The following is a 22,388-nucleotide window of genomic DNA, read 5'->3' as shown; positions in this document are numbered from 1 at the left end:
TTCTGTTCTGCTACATCCGTCAAGGTGATTCTTTTGTTCTAAGATGTATTCTATCCAGCTAATGATTGAAACACATTCAGGACCATCAACCAGCTCTAATATTCTGCCTTTCAGTTACTGCCAGCATCTAGACGCAGCATTTGTTCCAGCTGCCTTTGAATCTGAGAGGTTGTTTGTCAGCTCTATAGCCCACGTCGGCCTGCTTTCTCCCGATACCCATCAAGCCATCTCGCTGCCTCTCTCTTGCACACTTGCATTCTTGTGCTTGCTCTCTCTCTCTCTCTCTCTCTCTCTCTCTCTCTCTCTCTCTCTCTCTCTCTCTCTCTCTCTCTCTCTCTCTCTCTCTCTCTCTCTCTCTCTCTCTCTCTCTCTCTCTCTCTCTCTCTCTCTCTCTCTCTCTCTCTCTCTCTCTCTCTCTCTCTCTCTCTCTCTCTCTCATACAATTACGGCAGGCCTGTCTGAGGGCACCCACCGGACACAGTTAGCCTGAATGACAGGTAATGACACCCACTGAGAGATTGCCTTTTCCCAAGGCACAACATCGTCCACAGTAGGATGGCTGCATCATTGCACTGCCAGGACAGGATGTCTCTCTCTCACTCCCTTTCTATCTCGGCCGCCCATTTCTTTATTGCAAGGAGTATCCGTTGCCTGGCTTATAAAGAATGACAGACTGTGGATTGATTAAAATAAATTTAAAAAAGACACAGCGTTAGGATCTGTCCAGTGATGTGATGAAAAGTTAGACCACAGGAACACAGCAACTGCTCCTGCAGTCACACAGGGATTCAGGGTCAATTCAGTGACTGATTTTAACACCAACTTAAAACAGCCACTGTTGTTTATCTTTGGCAATATGAGTTGTACAGCGGAAGTATTGGACTACACGCTGCTTGGGTGTTAATTCAATGTACGGGCCAAGCCTGTTTAGTGAATAAAAGCTGAGACTACATGACATATTTTCTGTTGCCAGACAAGTAAAGGTCGAAATAGTGATGTGAAATGTGAATGTTCCAGAAAAGCTCACACTAAACAAAAAAGTACAACATTATGTACTATGGTAATATCATGGTATTCCTTGCAGTACCATGTAAATGAATATGATAATCACTCAATATCATAACAACTACTGTTCAAAGTTTGGGGTTGGTTAGATTTTTTTAATGATGACTTGGAAAGAAGTCCCTTATGCTCACTAAGGCTGAATTTAGTTATATCTAGAATGCTGTAAAAACATACATTGACATCCGTTCCCTAATCAAGGCTGAACTCAGATGGAAAGGCAACTAGAATTGACACCATCCATGCTAAGATGCTTAAAGCAGACCTCACCACATTTACCAGATTGCTCACTGGCCTATTCAAGAACATCTGGATGACAGGTATCATCCCCGAAGACTGGTCCAAAAGCCTCATTATCAAGCTTCCAAAGAACAACTAGTGTTGTATCACACTACCTTCAATGCCATCTAAAGTATGTAGCAGAATCCACCTGACAAGACTTGAAGTAGTCATCGACATCAGGCTGAGACAAGAGCAAGCTGGTTTCACGAAGGGGAGAGGTTGTGAAGACCAGATTTTTTTAAGCATACACCTTGATACCTTATTGAAGATCTTGTGTACAGAATCATTCAGAAGATGGTTACACCGATTGAACTATTCTATCTGCAGTTAGAGTGTACAGTGTTTTCTAAGGAAGTCAGGGGTACGACAAGGATGAATCATCTCACCAATCCTGTTCCTGGTAGGCATTGATTGGATCATGAGAGAGACAACATGGACAAGCCTAAAGGCAGACAATTGACTCTCTTTCAACAGCTTGAAGACTTTGGTTTTGCAGACGACGTAGCTCTTTTGTCATCTATGCATGTGTACCTACAAGAGAAAACCAATAGACTGGACAACTTTACCAAGAAAATAGGCCTTAACATAAGCACTACCAGAAGATCTGATGAATCCATTATTCTGAATGGAAGACCAGGAGATCAAGCGCCATAGAATGAAATGGCGTGTGCATGTCCTTCAGATGGACCAGAACGCATCCCAAAAGTAGCTCAGGTTGGAGACCACCTGGAAAAGGAAGCAAGGAAGGATGAAAACAACATGGAGGAGGACTGTTGAAGCAAAACTGAAAGAACTACACCTCTCATTGGGGCAAAGCACAACATGCTGCTAATGATACTGTAGAACAAAACAGAAGCAGAATGTCACAGTCTTATATTCCGCAGACTATGAGGCATAAGGAGGAAAAACAGTAATATTGTGAAAAAATATTAAAAATTAAAATAACTGTTTTCTATTTCTATTCTGAAGCATTATAAATGCCTTTACCGTAACTTATTATCAATGTAATGTGCTTGTGCTGAATACAAGTATTACATTACTGACCCCAAACTTTTGAATGGTAGTGTACTGTGTGTCAAAATACCAAGGTATCACCATCTGATACCATCATTGCACCATGGGACCACCACAGTATCAAAGCCAACCAGTCACAATCCAGGAAAATGAAATGTTAAACATTAGAAACTGATGTGTTGAAGTGTAGTTGTCATATCCAGCCCAGATTTTCTCCTTTTATATTGTATTCCTTGAGCTTGCAGCAGATGAAAACATATCATAAGAGCGGATCTGCAGTCTGACCTGAAGCTAAAGCACTGAACTGTTGTCAGGTTAGCACTGTATCCTCATATCCCACAGCTTTTTTCCCCAGTAAAGACACTACAGAGACAGGGTTTACATGCCAAAGAAAGTGAGACACATGTTAGCAAGTTTTACCTGTGCCAAGTGATTCACAGCCCCGCAGTCATGTTTTAATTGAAATTTTATAGCTATTTCTATAATTCTTGTCTAAATAGCTGAGAATAACCATATGAACATTTTAAGGTTTCACGGCACATAGCTATTACGTTTTTTTAAATATATTACATAGCATATTTAAATGCAGTCATTAAGACTTTAATATAATTTACATTAAAAATGAATAACACCGCACAAAACAACATCATCCATATCCTCAGTAAAATTAGAATCACCCCACATAATTAGGTTTTAAGAAATCAAACTATAATTAAAAAAAACATTTCTAAATCTTTTAATAATTCATAATTATTGATTGTCAAAATCAGATTTTAATCATTACTTTAACAGTTTAACCCCAAACTATTTTGTGTTGCAAAACAATAAAATGCAATAATAATAATTGGATGAGACGAGACAATCCAATCCAGTAAGCTTATTTCAAAGAGCATTGCAACCATTAGAACTGCAGTACACTATGTCTGAACAAACAGTGCTCATTTTGTGTGTCCAGACTCCAGATCTCCAAAAATACATGAATCTTTCATATAAAGAAAATCAATTCAGTATATTTATTATACAATTTTTTTATATAAATTCCATTTAAATTATTTTGAGATTTTTGTGGGATGTAAAGGGGAATGTGTCTTGGTGATGTAACTGGAAAAGAAACAGACTGATATTCTTGAAATGTTGGCGTAAAAAACAATAATAATAATTGTATTATTTTAATAATTTTTATATTATGCCAAAATATTTGCTTATTATTTCAGAAAAACAAACAGTGAGGTCATTTTGTTTAAAAATATATTTTTGTATAACTTTTGTACACCAAACTGTAACCAACATCCAAGAAGTCATTTTAAAGCACTGACCCCCAATTGTCACATATTTTAAGCCTTTTTATAAAACCACAAATATTTATTTATTTATTGAAATGTCGTGCCCCTGACAGAAAAATCAATGACTTAAAATGTTTTAAAACTACTTGACATTGCATGACTTGACATTTTTAGCATGATTAAATATATAATTTATTTAAAGCTGCAGTCCGTAGCTTTTTTTTTGGGTTAAAAATGATCCAAAATACATATTTGATAAAATACATAACCAGCCAGTGTTCAAAACTGTCTGCTTGCCTTAGCTCGATTCAAAGTGGTAAGCTTGTAATAATGTTTTTAATTCCAGTGGTACTGTTGGATTTCCGCGGGAGATTCGAGCATGTCTTTGCGTCATTACGTCACATCTGTACACATAAAGAGGGAGTCTCGGCTTGTGAGGATGCTGGAGGTGGAGATTTATAGCCTTTTCTCACAGCACTTGATATAATTAAACGTATCAATTTGATGGCGGATCCAGAAAGGTTCAAACAACAATCACCAGTGACAACTAGAGATTCACCAGCTGTAAAATGTAAAACACTTTGTTCGGACTTCGGAGTGGCTAACTTACAGAAAAAAAGAGACTGCAACCGGCTCATGCGAAAGCAAGGATAATATCGGAAGGACATTACATAGTCACACAATGCTGACGTTGTTATCATTAACAATTTGAGAACAAAGTATAATTTGCACAGTTTTGCGTGATATGATAAGCGATTTTTAGATTTAATCAGCGTGATTTACTGCAATGTCAGAACCAGAACAAAAGTGGATGTTTCTAACTTGTTCAGATGACATTTTCCGGTGAAAATTATTATGTTGGTCATACTTCCAAAAAGAATAATCTGTGATTCTGAATGCCAGTATCGACACCAGCACGGTGATTGACAGCCGCACACTCTCCTCAAACATTGTGTTCATCCGTGTCGAAGTACAACTCACGTAAAGTTGATAATTCCGCGAATAACTGCAATTGCAGATTTCGAACAGAGATGGCAACAAAGAGGAAAAACTGCGGACTGCAGCTTTAATATAATTACATTTCTAAGAACTTGGCAATTCTCCTTTTTATTATTTCAGACATGCTCATTTGCTATTGGCACTTATACATTTAGTAATAAATAACATTCTTTAATAAAAAATGTATTAATTATAAAAAATTATATCACCCTGGACAGGTAAAATATACATGTCATGTTAATCACCCACACACTGATGTGTGGAGTGCCACAGACAAAGACACAAGGTCACTTCACACTCGCACCCTCTGGTGAGAAATTTATTTCTAGACTACTTGGGGAGTTAAATAGCTGCACCTGCCGTGTTAAATGAATAGAGATGGAAGGAGCCATATTGGTTCTGTTGGATGGCAGAAGTTGGCATGGGGGGTTGTCAGGTGCTTACATGTCCCTGTTACTTACTGGCCCCATCTAGGGCACTGGTATCCTTATATAGGTTTATGTGATATTCAGATATAGCTATAAAGTATGAATCACTCTCTTTCAAAACAAAACCCCCTGCAGACCTAAAAAATTACCTAGCAGCTTACCTTACCAGCTGTGATTCCGTTGAGTTATATCCCGCCTCTCACAGGAGACACACACATATATTGCACCTGCATACATACTCTCACACTTTCTTGTGAGAACAGCTACTGGTCACCATTTGAAGGTATATTAAAGCTGAGAGGGTCATCTACTTCTTAAACAAGAGTCAATCAGCTCTCTCCGGCTGCTATCTCTATTGCACATTAGGTCATGTCTGAATGGAATTTTAGAAGCGGAAAGTGACAGTGATGGCGGTCCGAGATATTATCGGGTACCAAATGAGCGGGGCAAAATGTACTATCCAAAGGTAAATCTATAAATTTCCTTTTTCTTGTTGTGTTATGAACGATCGCTTGTACTTAGAGATTGAGAGGGAAGGGAAGGTGGCAGCATTGATTTTTCTTTACATCCTCATAGTTTATTATATCGGAGGCCGACAAACACGTACACCGTCAATTATTCAATACACATGAGAAAAAAGTCATGGAAGCAATTCAAACTCTGTAACTTACAGCTTATCTTTTTATAGCCAGACAGAAAAAAATCGTTCACAAACGCTTCTGGATATATAAAAGCATTTCTTGTTTTTGATTGAGAGAGAAATATCACAAGCCAGAATCTAACTCACTGCTACAAGCCACAGCTCCAACACCAACACTTTGTTTATTTGTCTGATAGCTCCAGTTAGTTCTCCAGGAATTTCCTGGATAACGTCTTAAAGTATTGGAACTAGACAAAAATCTTTTCTTTCATATTGTGGCGTACATCTGGGTGAAACGGATCATCAGAAAAGAAAAAAAATGTAAAGTGGGGACTATGTTTTTCATTGGATGTAATGCTGAGTTCACACTGCAAGATTTTCAAAGTAGTCAGGTCACTGTTCTTTTCACACTGCACAACTATCTGGGGTAACATTTAGTTGCTGTTGCGTTCACACCGCACGATGGATCGGAGACAGGGGGTTTCACACTGCATGACTTTACAAAAGAAAGAATCGGCGATAACTTCTGTCTGGTCCGCAAACAACGTTTCACAACCAAACACACGCGAGAAGTGAAAAGGAAATAGCGCAAGATCACCCGTGCGTGAGACTGAAATTGTTATGAAAAATGATAGCCTGCAAAAAGATTGCGATCCAAATTGTCTATGCGCTGATTTGCAGCGAAAAGGAGAAAAAGAAAAACAGATTATGCAGGAGGAAATGGTTGGGGAGACGAGGAGAGCAAGGGTTGTGTGTTCTGCAAAGAGAGTTGGGGGTAAATAAATGATTTTGCAATGTGCTGCTGGTCAAGCAAATGTTTGTTTCTGTTTGATATAATTGTAAATATATCTATTAAAATACTGATATTCTGGTCTATAACTCCTCCCAGAACACATTTCACACAGCAGGATTTTGAAGGATTCTCTCAGATTGCATCTTTGATAATTCACACTGCATGATTGTCACTCACATAAGCAAGCACCGATTTGCCTATGATTTCTGGCATTTGACGGCGATCTCCCAAAACCTGTCGGCGAGCAAAAATCGGGGCTAAAATCATGCAAGTGTGACCTCTGCATTAGCAGATCTGAATGCGAGTGAGTGGTCGATTGTAAGGAAGGGTCGGGATTAAAGCAGACTAAATGATTGGAGAAGTCCAGCATACGTCACTTCAGTAAATTGTAGTTTCACAGGAAGATTGAGTTATGACATTTTGATTATAAATTATGAGCTAAAAATAAAAATAAATAAAAATGTTACGCACGCACGGATGAAACATTAACAATAAGATGTAGCTTTTTAGAAAATAGACGGGGTAAATTTCCATTTCATGACTAATGTAAAACTTAGCTAGTATGTCTGGTTATAGCCAAGAGATTAAGCTAGTGGTTACGGATAGACATTCAATTGTTATGGATACACTCAAAAAAATGATATGTTGGCTTTACTTAACTTTTTTATGTAAACAGGTTCCACCGGTTCCACATAACTATGTTTCGTTAAACAAACATAATATGTTCATGTAACTTCAACATCATGGAATTTGGTCATTTTAAGCGACCCAATTAAACTCTGAGCTAAAGAGTAAATTAAGTGAATAACTGAGTGATGATTGAGCATTATTGAAGACACCTGATGTTGACAAGCAGAATCTCTGAAGGAGAAAACCGGAATGTTTAAGGCCATGTTTACACGGAAACGATCTGAAGAGAAAACGCAAAAGTGGCGTTTCGTTTTCACTTTTTATTCTGCGTTTAGACGAGTGTTATGGGGGGGAAATCTGCGTGCATATGGAGACGCAAAAGTGTTAGAAATGCGATGTAGTATGCACTCCAGGCGGCTAGGTGGCAATGTGAAGCACTCCCACACAACAACAACAAGTCCGTGCGCCTGCGTACAACCTTCCTTCTACTTCTCTCCCTAGTAGCGCGAAATTGAAAAGACTCTTGGACGTTTATCAGAGCTGCTAGGGCAACTTGAAGGTCCGACGTATGGAAATAATCCGACATGTTGGTTGCATAGACAGTAAAAGAAATGGACACAGCGACCCCATAGACTTCAACGGAGAAAAGTGAAGTCAAATAGAATCACTCACTTCCTGATTGCCAAGCGCACTGCGCATGCTCAAACTGAGCTTGAAGACGTAGTTGTGACGTGAGCAACCTGACTGACAGTTGTACGTCTTCTAGTAGTGGTGCCAAGAGGAATCTGAATCATTCCCTTCTGAATCTTGCAGAGCCGGAGATCGTGAGTATTAGCTGTTTATGAGCTCGCAGCAGGAGCAACTTTATGACTCTCTATGGGCTTCTCCCTTGACTTTATGCCTCCACGTCCCCCCGATTGCCTGTGAGCTTCTACATCTATCTTTTCGGTCATTTCTCTTCTATGCGACAGAGAGTCGCGTGTTATGACGCAATCGTTAGCCTATTTTTACTAAAACTGCTTCTACGTGGCCACAACGTAAGATACAAGGTAATTGAGCATTTTATACATTGTCGTGTTTCTTTAGAAATAAATAATGGACAAATGGAGTCTTTAAACGTCTCAGATGTAAAGTTATTCGCTGTCAAAGTGACGCAAAAATGAATGGGAGTCAATGGGATGCTAACAGCAGGTGAAGGCTTGTTAGCCAATGGCGGCGCCCGGGAAGACTTCAGTTTCCGGCTGGTGGATTACCCCCTTGGTTGGTTGTTATTTTCCTGTACTGGCGCATGCCTGTGACGTAAATGCGTACGCGACGAGAGCCGCCATGAGCAGATTTGCGTTTTTACCCGTTTAGACGGAAACGCGACGGTGGAGCGTTTTTAAGATTTCCACTTTGGAGGGTGGTTTCACTTTTTTGCGTTTTTAAGCCCCAAAAACGCCGTTGCCGTGTAAACGAAAGGCACATCCGATAAAATATTATTACGTTTTCACCCGGAATCGTTTTCGTGTAAACAGGGCCTAAGTCACCATTATGGAGATAAGTATTTGTTTTAGTTGGGCTCTTGACCATTAACTTATTAACTTTAGATTTTGTTTGGTTGCTGTACATGAGTTATAACAGCCAGGTGAACAGTGAACTAAGGAGATCTGATGGTGTTGGTTATGAATTAACATAATCATTATTTCACAATCATTTGACCTCAATCACTGAACTTATATTGAACCCAATTTCTGAATTAAGTTTACCTTACTGTCATTGTAGAGCATACTATTTTTAGGCTTTTCAATGAAATTCAAATGATCAAATCAAGAAATAAAAAATAAACTTCTTAAAACATATGTTGAGTAGGCACACACAGACATCAAGAATCAGCATATGAATCTCAGCAATGGTGACAAACAGATCATAAGCTTATTATTTATTCATGCAGCAATGCATGATGGGAGCCATGAATGAGTTTTGATTGGTGGCACCCAGAATGCACTGCAACATGCTTTATAATTGTCACCATTGTTGAGATTCACGGGCTGATTCTTGATGTCTGTGTGTGCCTACTCAAAATATTTTTTAGGAAGTTTATTTTTTATTTATTGATTTGAATTTCATTGAAAAGTCTAAAAATAGTATGCTCTACAATGACAATGCTGCTATTATTCGAAAGGTTAACTTAACTCAGAAATTCCGTTTAATATAAGTTTAGTGACTCAGGTCAAATGATTGTGAAATAATGATTATGTTAAAACACAACCAACACCCTCAGATGACCTTTGTTTATTGTTCATCCGGCTGTTATAACTCATGTACAGCAACCAAACAAAATCTAAAGTTAATAAGTTAATGGTCAAGAGCCCAACTAAAACACACACTTATCTCCATAATGGTGACTTAAACATTCCGGTTTTCTCCTTCAGAGATTCTGCTTGTTAACATCAGGTGTCTTCAATAATGCTCAATCATCACTCAGTTATTCACTTAATTTACTCTTTAGCTCAGAGTTTAATTGGGTCGCTTAAAATGACCAAATTCCATCATGTTGTTTGACTATCCGTTTTCTCCCTGAACTTAAATGGTTATAATTTAGAAATGCTTTGAATTCAGACCTAAGGTTGGTCTATTTTTAAATAAGACACAGCAGACTATTGCAGAAGTAAAAGCAGACAAATAAAGCATAAAAAAGTTATAGAAACAGTTACATTCGAACTCTAATTGCTAAAAATCAAAAATCAAAGCCAGATGTCTAACCAAGTTGTCCTCCCAATTTTAAGTTGATATCACAAAAATTGAGCATGCTAAAAGGTTTAAAATTACCATTTCATGGTAACGCAATGTCGAATTATATACCTAATTTATGATGATTACTAAAATATGAGATGTGGAAAAAAAGGCAATACAAAACAGCGCTCCAAGTGTCCCACTACCAATACACTGACAGTTAACAGGCTATGAAGCCTGGTGTAAAGACCAGTACACATCCCAATTTGGGGACAAGTATCCAAACACCACATATCTGTTTGCCTGGCAATGTGATGCTATTTTGGCCTGACGCTTTCATTGTGCAAGCCATCCAGTGACATTCTGGGCATGGAAGAGCAGCAGTGTTAAATATCATCTCCTGCAGGGAAGTCAGCATCCCGTCAACGTGCTGGGAAAGAAAAGACATTAATGCCGCCTTCGCTATTTACACAAGCATCGACAGAGCCGCTTTGCATCAGAGTGGTAAAAACAGAAACCACACGTTTTAATTAATCGTCAAATAAACGAGACAGCAATAAACAGGGTTTGATCTGGAGGTGCTTTCGTAGGTGTAGGAGGTAAGGAGACATGGGAGAAGGAGGAGAGCAGCGGCGGTTAATTATCCAACTATAACCGTGTAAGTTGGGAGCGGTTAGTTCAGTGTTTGAATGACAAAGGAGATGACAGAGGCAAGCTCAGGAGAGGCGGCGATTGCATTGGCTGCTTAATAATTGATCTATGAAAGCAGGAGCTTGTTTCGTGTAGATGAGAGCACGCCGCCTCATCTGATCCCTGAGCCGCTGGAATCAGAGGGATTGTTTTTGTAATATGCCACGAATAAGCAGATCAATGCTCTTTTTACCGAGCGCAAACATCTCACAACCAAGCCTTACCACAGTGAATTAACATGCTTCACACTTGTACACACAACACATTCAAAAACCACACGCGTTCCCTTTGCTAAATCAGCTGGAACTAAATTTACATTTTGCACTGCTCAATATGGCACCAGATAGATTAGACGGCATTCTCATCACCATTGAAAGCCCAGACCTACATTAGATGGGCTCTTTTTTTGCTATCTCTCCCTCCGTCTCGCTCTTTCTCTTTCGGTTCGCCTAGCCGGTGCAGTTCCAAACTATAATGAAGTCAGTTTAAACAGCTTTTGAACATTCATTTCCTTAATGAGGGGAAGGTCCTTTAATGCTTTTCTACAGTGAGATAGAGGCTGTGTGGGTGCTAATAAACACGACTCACAAAAACAACATCTCTTAACTGAGTATCTGAGACCTTCACTAATTTTTTGTTAGCATTTAATTATACTTCAGCATTATGACTGACATTATTAGCGCTCTTTTTGTGAGGATGTATTTGAAAATAATTTTACATTAATGTCTGAAGTCTAAAGTGCGATACAACAAGAGTTTTGAAATCTCTTGTGATCGACATAACTGCTTTAAATAAGTAATAATTTACTTGAAATGCTGCAAAACCTTTGCTAAACTGCATCATCTACTGCTCTCTGAACTGGATATTGAGTATTTATATGAGGGTGATAAAGCTAAAGCTGATGTAACTTCTTAATTTCTAAAGGGATAGTTCACCCAAAAATGTTTTTTTTTGTTCATTACAAATTCTATTATTAGCATACCAATTCAGCTTGAAAAATTAACATGAATTTCAGAATGCCTTGCTATTTGATTTGTTCCTCTTTTGAGCTAATGACAGTAGCACTCAAGCTTAATGAACTCCACAAGTTTGTGTAAAACCTGATGAATAAGTGATCCAGCATGATTTGAAAATGATCATGTGACTCTTTGTTACAGATGGTCAGATGCTCTGGTTTCCATTAAAAGATGGTATTTCGATCAACCTCATTCATTTGCACATTCAATTCATCTAATGTCATATGAAATCTGAAAAATCCCTTAAAAACACCCTAAAACCTTTGGGATTTATTTCTAGGTTTAATATATATTTTTTTGAATCCTAGATTTTCAATGTGGCTTCAGACAGTTTAAGTAAGCCAGTTTCCCTGAAAAGTGAACTGAATATGAATCTTTATAGAGTGAGTGACCTGAGTCATGAGTCAGACAGCTTCCTCCTCAGTGTTGCAAACCATTAATTGTTCTACTAGTCTTTGTTTACGACATCAACATAAAAAGCAGCGTTCACATGCTCATTCTCTTTTTCCAGTATGTTAATTCTGGGAGTTACAGTCTGCCTTAAGGCAGCAAATCTGGTTTAAAACCCCATCACTTTAATTAACAGTGATTACAAATTACACCGTTCAGCGTGAGGACTAACGAGAGATACAGGCCATAGATAGTGATGTGCTTTACAGCTTAAAAGCGGAAGACAATACTCACCTATTCTGAACGAGAGCGGGCCACTAGTGGCATTTCTCACCCACATGGCTAAGAAGAGCAGAGACGCCCAGGCTGCGAGCATCTTCTTTGACTCCTCATGGGTCCAGCCCTGGGGGTCTCCCTTCACACAGCCACCTGCCACACAAAACACAACAGAAGTATTTAGCACACACTTCTCAGTCAAAGGAGTTGCAATCGTTTGTTGGTGCAAAAAAAAAAAAAACTAGTTTATTTCACTATAGTAAAGCTTGCTAAACTTTTTTAGTTCCTAAGAACATTAAAATTAGGTGTTTCTTCAACTAAAGGGCATTTTTCTGGGCCTTTTTTAGAAAATAAACTTTCTTAAAACACATATTTGACACTTTTACGAGTTAGTCAACTAACAACTAATGTCCAAAAGTGTATAGAAGAACTTTGTTGGAAGTGTTATGCTTTCTAAAAGTCATGAACCATTTGCCCAACTATAGTGTCATTTTCACCACATCTCAAATATCAAAAGATATTGAGCTTAAAGGTAGGGTAGGCAATTTCGGAGAGGCTATCAATAGCAAGCTAGCTTCGAAAGCATAAGATCCCACCCTCCCTTCAGAGTGCTCTCCCAAAGCACTCACATACAGTAAAAGTGCTTGAAGTTGAAGAAAAACCTAATCATATAACCACTAAACTGTTTTGGAAACTACATACGGTAGGTTTTCTTCTCCTAAAAAGAATGTTCCTAGAAAATTACCCCAAAAATGACTAAATGGGAACCATACAATGATGTTCTGGTTTGCTGGCCATTTCAAATTGGCTGAATTTCAGGAAATAAATAAACTACTATTAAGTGATATTTGTTAAACGCACCAGCTAAATTATCCAATTATAATTAAAAATAACAATCAGATTAGCCACTTGAATAAAACATGACTGATGCTTATCACATTTACAAAAGCGCAGTATAGGTTCATTAGTTTAAAGGTGCAGTATGTAATATTGACAGCTAGCAGTTAAAATGGGAACTGAAGTCCAAATTCAAAATATTGGAGTTGATTCCTCCGCAGGTTGCCAGATTGAGGACACGCAACAGGAACGAGCGCAATTGACCATGGAAGGCGACGAGCCTGACAATGTATGTTGATCAGTTGAAATTTACTCATTTTAATATGCCTCTGGTCATAGAGCTTTATAGATGGATGCCGAGGCTTTTAAGGTCGGGTAGAATCTGCAATCTCTGATCCAGTTTATTTGCTGGCAGTATTACAGCACAACGTCACACAAACCATGATATAAAGTTAAGGAAACTAAGCAACCGAGAGCAATATATGTTTTCATCAGATGTAATGTTTGTACCATCAGATCTGGATGTGGAGTGTTGAATATTCTGTCGAATTTGAACCACTGAATTTGCGGAAACGAATTTGTAAAGTTAAATAAAATGGATCGAAAATTGCCTGTCGAATATTATAGGTTGTATTTTTTTAACAGACTTTTGGAAGTGAAGTCTGGAAGGCGAATATGGATTAAAATGCATTAAAATGCAATACGCCTACTGTTAATGCAATGGATTTTTTTCTTTTTTTTTCCAATTAATTCTAGCATGCTTTTATCCAAAGCGACTTACAATAAACGTATTACAGAGAGCATTCACCTAGAGTCAAATTCAACGTGCTTTTTTGTTTCGAATGCATTTGTCATTATTTTTCTTACATACAAGTCGCAATACTTTTAGGTAAATTGGCAGTGGGTGGGACCACACAGACCAAGACAAAAACAAGACAATCCGACAGGGAACGCAGAAACATGTTTGTGAACTAGCATGTTTCCTAAATATCTGCAAACATATTATGGTATTTTGACACTTTAGTTCAGACAAAAAATTTTTTTTTTTAAATTAATACAGCACCTTTACCATCTATTCAAATAAAGTTATGAGAAAATACAGTAAGCTGTAAAATGCTTAGCTTACTTAAGAAGAAAAACATAAATCACATAAATTGCTTTTACTTATTATGACACATCTAACACTGGCGATTATGTGACACAGCAGATGCTGTTTTTCTTCTTGAAGATGTAAATTCTTTCTAAGTACAAACGATGAATGTGAAATCCTTACAAACCATAACTGTTGCATTTGCTTTGAAGATGCTGTTGCAAAAGCAGAAGATAAAAAGTTGGTCACGATACACATTTATTTTACTGAAATATTCCTGCTTTCTCAATAAAATCTTACTCATTACAACTTATCTTCTCTTGCTTATGCAGAGCATTTAACACACACACACACACACACACACACACACACACACACACACACACACACACACACACACACACACACACACACACACACACACACACACACACACATGCACTCATCAAGGATCAAGCAGCTAGACAGAGACTTCAAGAAAGGGTGTGCATCAGGAAACACATGCCTAATTCATTTATTGAAGCAGGATGCAATGACAATTAGAAATTGCATGCATATCCAAATCATTTTGCTCAAATGCAATTACAGCAAATCAACTTCAATGGTTTCGCATGGCCTGAGCACAGCACTTTCAGCAGCAGAATACAGAACAGAAACAACATTTGTACTGACTCTTGTCATTTTATTTTACTGCTGTACAGTTATTAAATGTCTATTAACCCTCATGTGGTGTTCAAAACCCTATAACACCTGTGGTGTTCCCGGTCAAAAATGACCGGGCCATAAAAAAAACCTTATAAATCACTCATTATACCATATTTTCACCCAATCTTGGATTCAATCTTTTTGTCAACATGTTCTCTTTCAATTAGGACTGGTTTTATATTTTGATTTGCATCTGAATAACCATAGGCCTCATTTATTTGAGAGTAGGCATTTCATTTTTTGAGTAATTTTTGTACAATTTTTGAATAATTTTGGAAATATTAAATAAAATCTGAAGAAAATTGGTATTGTTGATCACACTAGTCAACTTAACATTTTCACCAGGAATTTTGTTTTGATACTTTTGTTTTGTAAAAAATATGGCACATAGTCACACTTGTGGTGTTCCCGGTCAAAAATGACCGGCCTATAAAAAATAGCTTATAAATCACTCATTATACCATATTTTCACCCAATCTTGGATTCAATCTTTTTGTCAACTTGTTCTCTTTCAATTAGGACTGGTTTTATATTTCTGTTTGCATCTGATTAATCGGGGGCCTCATTTGTCTGAGAGTAGGCATCTCATTTTTTTAGTAAAAAACAAATCATTTATGAGTAAATTTGGAAATATGAAAAAAAAAAAGAAAAAAAATGGCTACTGTTGATCACACTAGTCTACTCTAATGTTTCACCAGGAATTTTGTTTTGAAACTTTTGTTTTGTAAAAAATATGGCACATAGTCACACTTGTGGTGTTCCCGGTCAAAAATGACCGGCCTATAAAAAATAGCTTATAAATCACTCATTATACCATATTTTCACCCAATCTTGGATTCAATCTTTTTGTCAACTTGTTCTCTTTCAATTAGGACTGGTTTTATATTTCTGTTTGCATCTGATTAATCGTGGGCCTCATTTGTCTGAGAGTAGGCATCTCATTTTTTGAGTAAAAAACAAATAATTTATGAGTAAATTTGGAAATATGAAAAGTAAATATGAAAAAAATGGCTACTGTTAATCACACTAGTCTACTCTAATGTTTCACAAGGAATTTTGTTTTGAAACTTTTGTTTTGTAAAAAATATGGCACATAGTCACACTTGTGGTGTTCCCGGTCAAAAATGACCGGCCTATAAAAAATAGTTTATAAATCACTCATAATACCATATTTTCACCCAATCTTGGATTCAATCTTTTTGTCAACTTGTTCTCTTTCAATTAGGACTGGTTTTATATTTCTGTTTGCATCTGATTAGTCGTGGGCCTCATTTATCTGAGAGTAGGCATGGTCAAAAATGGTCACAATGGCCGACCATTGAAAGTGAATGGGAGAGACTGAAAATAACAGAACAATTTAGTTTTCAGGAGCATGTTCATTATTTTCATGTACACATATGAGCATGTGTGCTTGCAAACATCGAGCCCTTGGACCTGTGCATGTATCGATACATTTATACACACGCTACCCAGACAAACACGTTAAAACACACAAACTTTTTTAAATATTACACACATTCTTTTCCACAGAGAGAAATTTGATCCTACCCTAACCTGCATCTAATATACATTTATCCATCTGACATTACCACACACACACACACACACACACACACACACAGGCCGTGATCAGATTTTTGACTCAGAAACTAGTGAGGAGGAGGAAATTCAGGATGCATCTTGCAGTGAAGATGTTTCTGAAGAGGAAGGCACCACTGAATCGGCTACGGAGCTTGAAACAACTGATGAGGAGCAGTCTTCCAGTGATGAGGGCCCAGCTGAGGTTACCGTTTCATTCTGGTCAAAAGATGGAACTTTGTCCTGGCGTTCATCCCCACCTATGAGGCAAGGCAGGTTTTCTTCTGAAGGCCTTCCTCTTCAGAAACATCTTCACTGCAAGATGCATCCTGCATGTCCTCCTCCTCACTAGTTTCTGAGTCAAAAATCTGATGAATAACATCATGTGCAGAGAGCTGTTTTGCATTGTGCTGCCACAAATGAATGACAAGCAAGGTGCTGTGAGGCATTTTATATATGCCTGTGCTATCACATGATGTATATTTGTAAATATTGTCTAGTTCTGTTTGAGAACCTCACAGTTCCAAAACAAAATGTCATAATATTTTGTCTGAAAGCTGTGATGAAACAAGACGATGAAAGAAAGATTCTTTTGAAGCCGGGTCACTGCAGTCATGGCCAGTTTGTGTGTGTGTGTGTGTGTGTGTGGTAATGTCAGATGGATAAATGTATACTAGATGCAGGTTAGGGTAGGATCAAATTTCTCTCTGTGGAAAATAATGTGTGTAATACTCAAAAAAGTTTGTGTGTTTTAACGTGTGTGTGTGTCTGGGTAGCGTGTGTATAAATGTATCGATACATGCACAGGTCCAAGGGCTCGATGTTTGCAAGCACACATGCTCATATGTGTACATGAAAATAATGAACATGCTCCTGAAAACTAAATTGTTCTGTTATTTTCAGTCTCTCCCATTCACTTTCAATGGTCGGCTATTGTGACCATTTTTGACCATGCCTACTCTCAGATAAATGAGGCCCACGATTAATCAGATGCAAACAGAAATATAAAACCAGTCCTAATTGAAAGAGAACAAGTTGACAAAAAGATTGAATCCAAGATTGGGTGAAAATATGGTATTATGAGTGATTTATAAACTATTTTTTGTAGGCCGGTCATTTTTGACCGGGAACACCACAAGTGTGACTATGTGCCATATTTTTTACAAAACAAAAGTTTCAAAACAAAATTCCTTGTGAAACATTAGAGTAGACTAGTGTGATTAACAGTAGCCATTTTTTTCATATTTTCTTTTCATATTTCCAAATTTACTCATAAATTATTTGTTTTTTACTCAAAAAATGAGATGCCTACTCTCAGACAAATGAGGCCCACGATTAATCAGATGCAAACAGAAATATAAAACCAGTCCTAATTGAAAGAGAACAAGTTGACAAAAAGATTGAATCCAAGATTGGGTGAAAATATGGTATAATGAGTGATTTATAAGCTATTTTTTATAGGCCGGTCATTTTTGACCGGGAACACCACAAGTGTGACTATGTGCCATATTTTTTACAAAACAAAAGTTTCAAAACAAAATTCCTGGTGAAACATTAGAGTAGACTAGTGTGATTAACAGTAGCCATTTTTTTCATATTTACTTTTCATATTTCCAAATTTACTCATAAATTATTTGTTTTTTACTCAAAAAATGAGATGCCTACTCTCAGACAAATGAGGCCCACGATTAATCAGATGCAAACAGAAATATAAAACCAGTCCTAATTGAAAGAGAAGAAGTTGACAAAAAGATTGAATCCAAGATTGGGTGAAAATATGGTATAATGAGTGACTTATAAGCTATTTTTTATAGGCCGGTCATTTTTGACCGGGAACACCACAAGTGTAACAAGGTAACAAAACTCCCACAAAAAAATAAGAAAATTTTCAAAAAAACCCTGAGATTTAGTTAAACCGTTTGGGAACAAAGTCACTAAGTTTCAGTCCAAAGCGATAACATTAACTAGTATTTTCGGGAAAAAGAAAATCTTCTCCGGGTCAAATTGACCCGAACACCACATGAGGGTTAAATCTCATGCTGTTAAAATGACTAGGCCTAATAATAAGCCTAAAGTGTAGAAAAAAATATCTCATGGATGTATTTATTTAAATTGATAATTCACCTAAAAATAAAAATTCTGTCATCATACTCACTCTCTTTTCATTTCGAAACCTATATGGGCCCTATCATACACCCAGCGCAATGGGACGCAAGTGTTTTTTGCTAGTTAGTTAGTTAGTTCGTCAGGGTGAAATTAGCATAGAATATTCCACCACTACACTCACATTCGCCTCAACTGTCGTTTTGCTGTTTTTATAAAAAACTAAAAAACATTATAAACTAATGTAAAAGTCTGCTCTGCTCATCCAACACGAGTTGCCGTCACAATCAGTGAAGCAGGAATCACAGTTCTACCAGAAAGACTCGGGAGAATAAATACTGTAACAATAAATACATTTATTGATAGCCCAGCAAGCAATAAAGTTCTTTGGCGTAGGCCCCGTCCATAGCTCGCAATCCGAGGGTCCGGACTCTGCATTTCCTGCCTGAAGACGAAGGCAGGGGCGCAGCCGACCCCCTGTGAGGTATAGGAAGGGACCATCCTGGTGATGGTGGGAAGGATGGAGGGGAAGGGACCATCCTGGTGATGGTGGGAAGGATGGAGGGGAAGGGACCATCCTGGTGGTGGTGGGGAGGATGGAGGTGAATGAAAGCGTCAGCATCTGCGAACTCAAACATGTGTAAGTACTGGTCTTTTATACCGCAAGTATTAGACACGATTGGATAGATGAGAAGGTAATAAGTGACGTAGCAATTGAGTCTTCCTGGTAGAACTTAACGCTAAAGCTTCCATTTCACTGATCGTGTGACGATGGCGGATGATTCGTTGCGCAACAGAGCCTAAACGTCTGAAAAATGTCCTATCTTGTAGAATGCGCGCTTCCCAATGCGCAATGTGACGTCGGAGTGACGTCTTTTCTACTGTATGTAATTTTTGGACGTCCAATTTCGGTCCACTAAAGGGGTTGTTTTGTAACGCCAGGCGACGTCTTTGTCCGACGTCTATCTTCTAATATTGACGTCCATGGGACCTCCGTGTAAGGGCTATTTATTGTCCAAATGTGGTCGTTTGTGGACGTCTTTTCAACATCAGATTTAGACTAATTGTAGATGTCGTTTTTATTTGGTAGTCCCATGTTTCAAAAGTTACCATGTATTTACATTTATGCATTTGGCAGACGCTTTTATCCAAAGTGACTTACATTGCATTACATTCCTATCAGTTCTTGCTTTCCCTGGGAATCGAACCCATGATATTGGCGTTGCAAGCGCCAACGCTCTACTGTTTGAGCTACAGCATTACACCATTGAAGCGCTCAGTCTTTCCGTTTGCAAATTCCGCCATGTGAATAGCGAATCCGCCATGGCACGAGCGCAACTGGCTTTTAAAGGGTATGGGAGATGAGACTCTGATTGGTTTATTGCACGTTACGCCAACAACACACCCATTACTCATTAAGAGAATAGGGACAACCCTTTTAGACCATGTGCCAGGCGCGTCAACCATTTTTCCCGTCGTTAAACTAGAAAAAAAGTGGATTCGGACACGCCCTAAGTGCACTTGCGCTTTAGACCATGAGCTTAGATCGTTAAAATAGGGCCTTTCTTCTGTAGAACACAAGTAGATATTTTGAAATATGTTGGATTTTTGGACCCCAGTGACTTTCATTGTATGGACAAAAACAGTTGAAACATTCTTCAAAAGATCTTCTTTTGTGTTCCAAAGAAAGACAATTTTAATTTTGGGGTGAATTATCCATTTAACACTTTTGCATGTGGTATTTCAGTGCAAAAACTTGAATTTTATCCATTACAAAACCCACAATCCAGTTAAACAAATCCCTTAGTTTGTTCTTGGGTTTTTTTCCCATCACAACCTTTTCTTCACCTCATTCACAAAAGTTAACACTTTTTAATCGATAAGAAATCACATTAACACCAATTACAAACTCATCCAGGAAATACAGGAAGCATTTTAATATGAACTGAGGCTGGAAATGTATCTGGCAAAAGGCTCCATTTAAACTGACAGGCAATTAAAAACAGTAGAGACCCTGCAAATGCCACACAGCATACAATGTAGTCTTTTGACTATATACAGAAGGATGAAAATAGAAAGTGTTCTGTTTCTTACTCGTTTATAAAACTGTCATTGCTCTCAAAGGGAAACATGCGAATCAGACCCGCTGTGTCTTTAATTCAAACCGCTACCCATCTCTGCCCAGACAAGCCATGTAGTGGATTTTCCCCCTCTTTTTTTCTCCCTTTAAACAAACACTGTTTAGAGAAAACCTGTTAAAGGTGGAATAGCTAGCCATGGTGACATGGAAGATTTTCTTTTTTTTAACACAAATTAAAACTGTGGCTGTCTTTATGTCTTCTTAGGTCACATCTAATGTTTTGGTCCACTGGATTCTCACTGGATTTTTTTTTTTTAAATGATTATTTGTGTAATTTTTTTAAACATGTTTTGTGAGCTGATCAATCAAAATAACTCAATAACTGATTCACTTAAAGGGATCGTTGATCCTGATCCTGTTTCTTTCTTCTATGGGGGGGAATAAAGTCCATAAATTTAATGTCAATAATGTCCAAAATAAAACATTGGGCCCATTGACTTTCCATTGTATTGAAAATAATAATAATAATGATAATAATAATGTTTCTTCTACAAAAGAAAGAAGGTCATACAGGTTTGGAATCATGTTTATTTTGGGGGGTTAAATATCAACAAATATTCATTTGAGTCATTTGAGGGGAGGGTTGAATCAGTAATGGGATACCACAGAAATAGCATGTAGGTTGTGTTTGTAAGACAAGTGCTCACTGTGGGGAGTAAAACAGGCGAAACAGAGCGTGATTTTGACCAGCCAACGCAAAAATATCTAACAACTAAAGCCAAGTGACTGATTCTATACAATATGGAGTAATTCAATTCAAACATTAATTAGTCCTGTCTCAGTCCCCAGGATGCATCCCTTTGTAAAAGGCATTAAATTAAGGTCTAGCAATTGAGAAGCTGTTTTCAATTAAAGCTAGATAAAGGCTGCTGGACCACGAGCACCCCAAACAAGTCAAACCTGTCACTCATAACCGTAGTTTCATCACATATTCTCTCCAAATACCTCTAAGTGTCCATCAAAGCTCTCGTCTCAAAAACAACGGCCAGACTGAATTGTTACAGCATTTTTATGCTGCACTCACGGCTGACATCCGCTGCCAATCAAAAAGCAAGTAAGGGAGGAGGATTGCTCTTCTAGATGTCAATGAGAAGACTGAACCGCAGGGTAAATACTTTGTGAATACAAGTAGAATTCATAACGGATAATAAAGTTTCTGGTTGATGCTTTCCTTGAAGTCTCCAAGTTGTAAACGACTGGAAGCGGATAAAAGTAAACATATGCAGCAAGAATTAAATTAATCGTCTGTCAGAAATCAACACATGACATTTCATCATTGAATCTAATTTATTTTTTATTCAGAGGAAGCGAATGTAAACAACGCAAGCAGGGAATCTTTAACAGGATTGCCGTGAGACACACTCTGGGCCGCCGTTTCATCGTGTCACGCTCTGCCAAAACAAACATCGTTCCACATTATGAGTAGCTCTTTACAATTTCGAGATGCAGCCTCAGTTGTTTATTTCAAGAATTTGTAAAATAATTGATTCAAAAGACAGATTAGGCACTCACTACTCAGCTACCCGGCTGCAAATGGTGCATTTTGGAGCTCTTTTGGGGTTGAACATGCTCTGTGGAATAACAACAGTGCATGAGAGCCAGATTTCGGTAAGTGCCTCCTTTGAATTGTCTATACTCAAAAAATCATTTTGATTTTCAATTGCTGAGTGCCAGAAATTTTTTTTTTAAGGATTAAATGTGTTCTTTTTGTAACATT

The 22,388-nt window shown here is 37.8% G+C and overlaps 1 protein-coding gene across 1 annotated transcript in view; it reads right to left on the bottom strand.

Moving 5' to 3' along the window:
- Positions 1-22,388, bottom strand: part of grik4 (glutamate receptor, ionotropic, kainate 4) — a 424,662-nt gene that overhangs the window by 188,673 nt on the left and 213,601 nt on the right. The window contains exon 3 of the mRNA XM_056263373.1: positions 12,237-12,371. Within this exon, the coding sequence (XP_056119348.1) occupies positions 12,237-12,318 (82 nt within the window). The 5' untranslated portion in view covers positions 12,319-12,371. The remainder of the gene's footprint in view (positions 1-12,236; positions 12,372-22,388) is intronic.

This window comes from Rhinichthys klamathensis, unplaced genomic scaffold (genome assembly GCF_029890125.1).
Source record: "Rhinichthys klamathensis goyatoka isolate OS25496 unplaced genomic scaffold, OSU_Roscu_1.1 h1tg000206l_1, whole genome shotgun sequence".
Classification (NCBI taxonomy): domain Eukaryota; kingdom Metazoa; phylum Chordata; class Actinopteri; order Cypriniformes; family Leuciscidae; genus Rhinichthys; species Rhinichthys klamathensis.
This window is presented reverse-complemented; position numbering and strand designations above follow the sequence as displayed.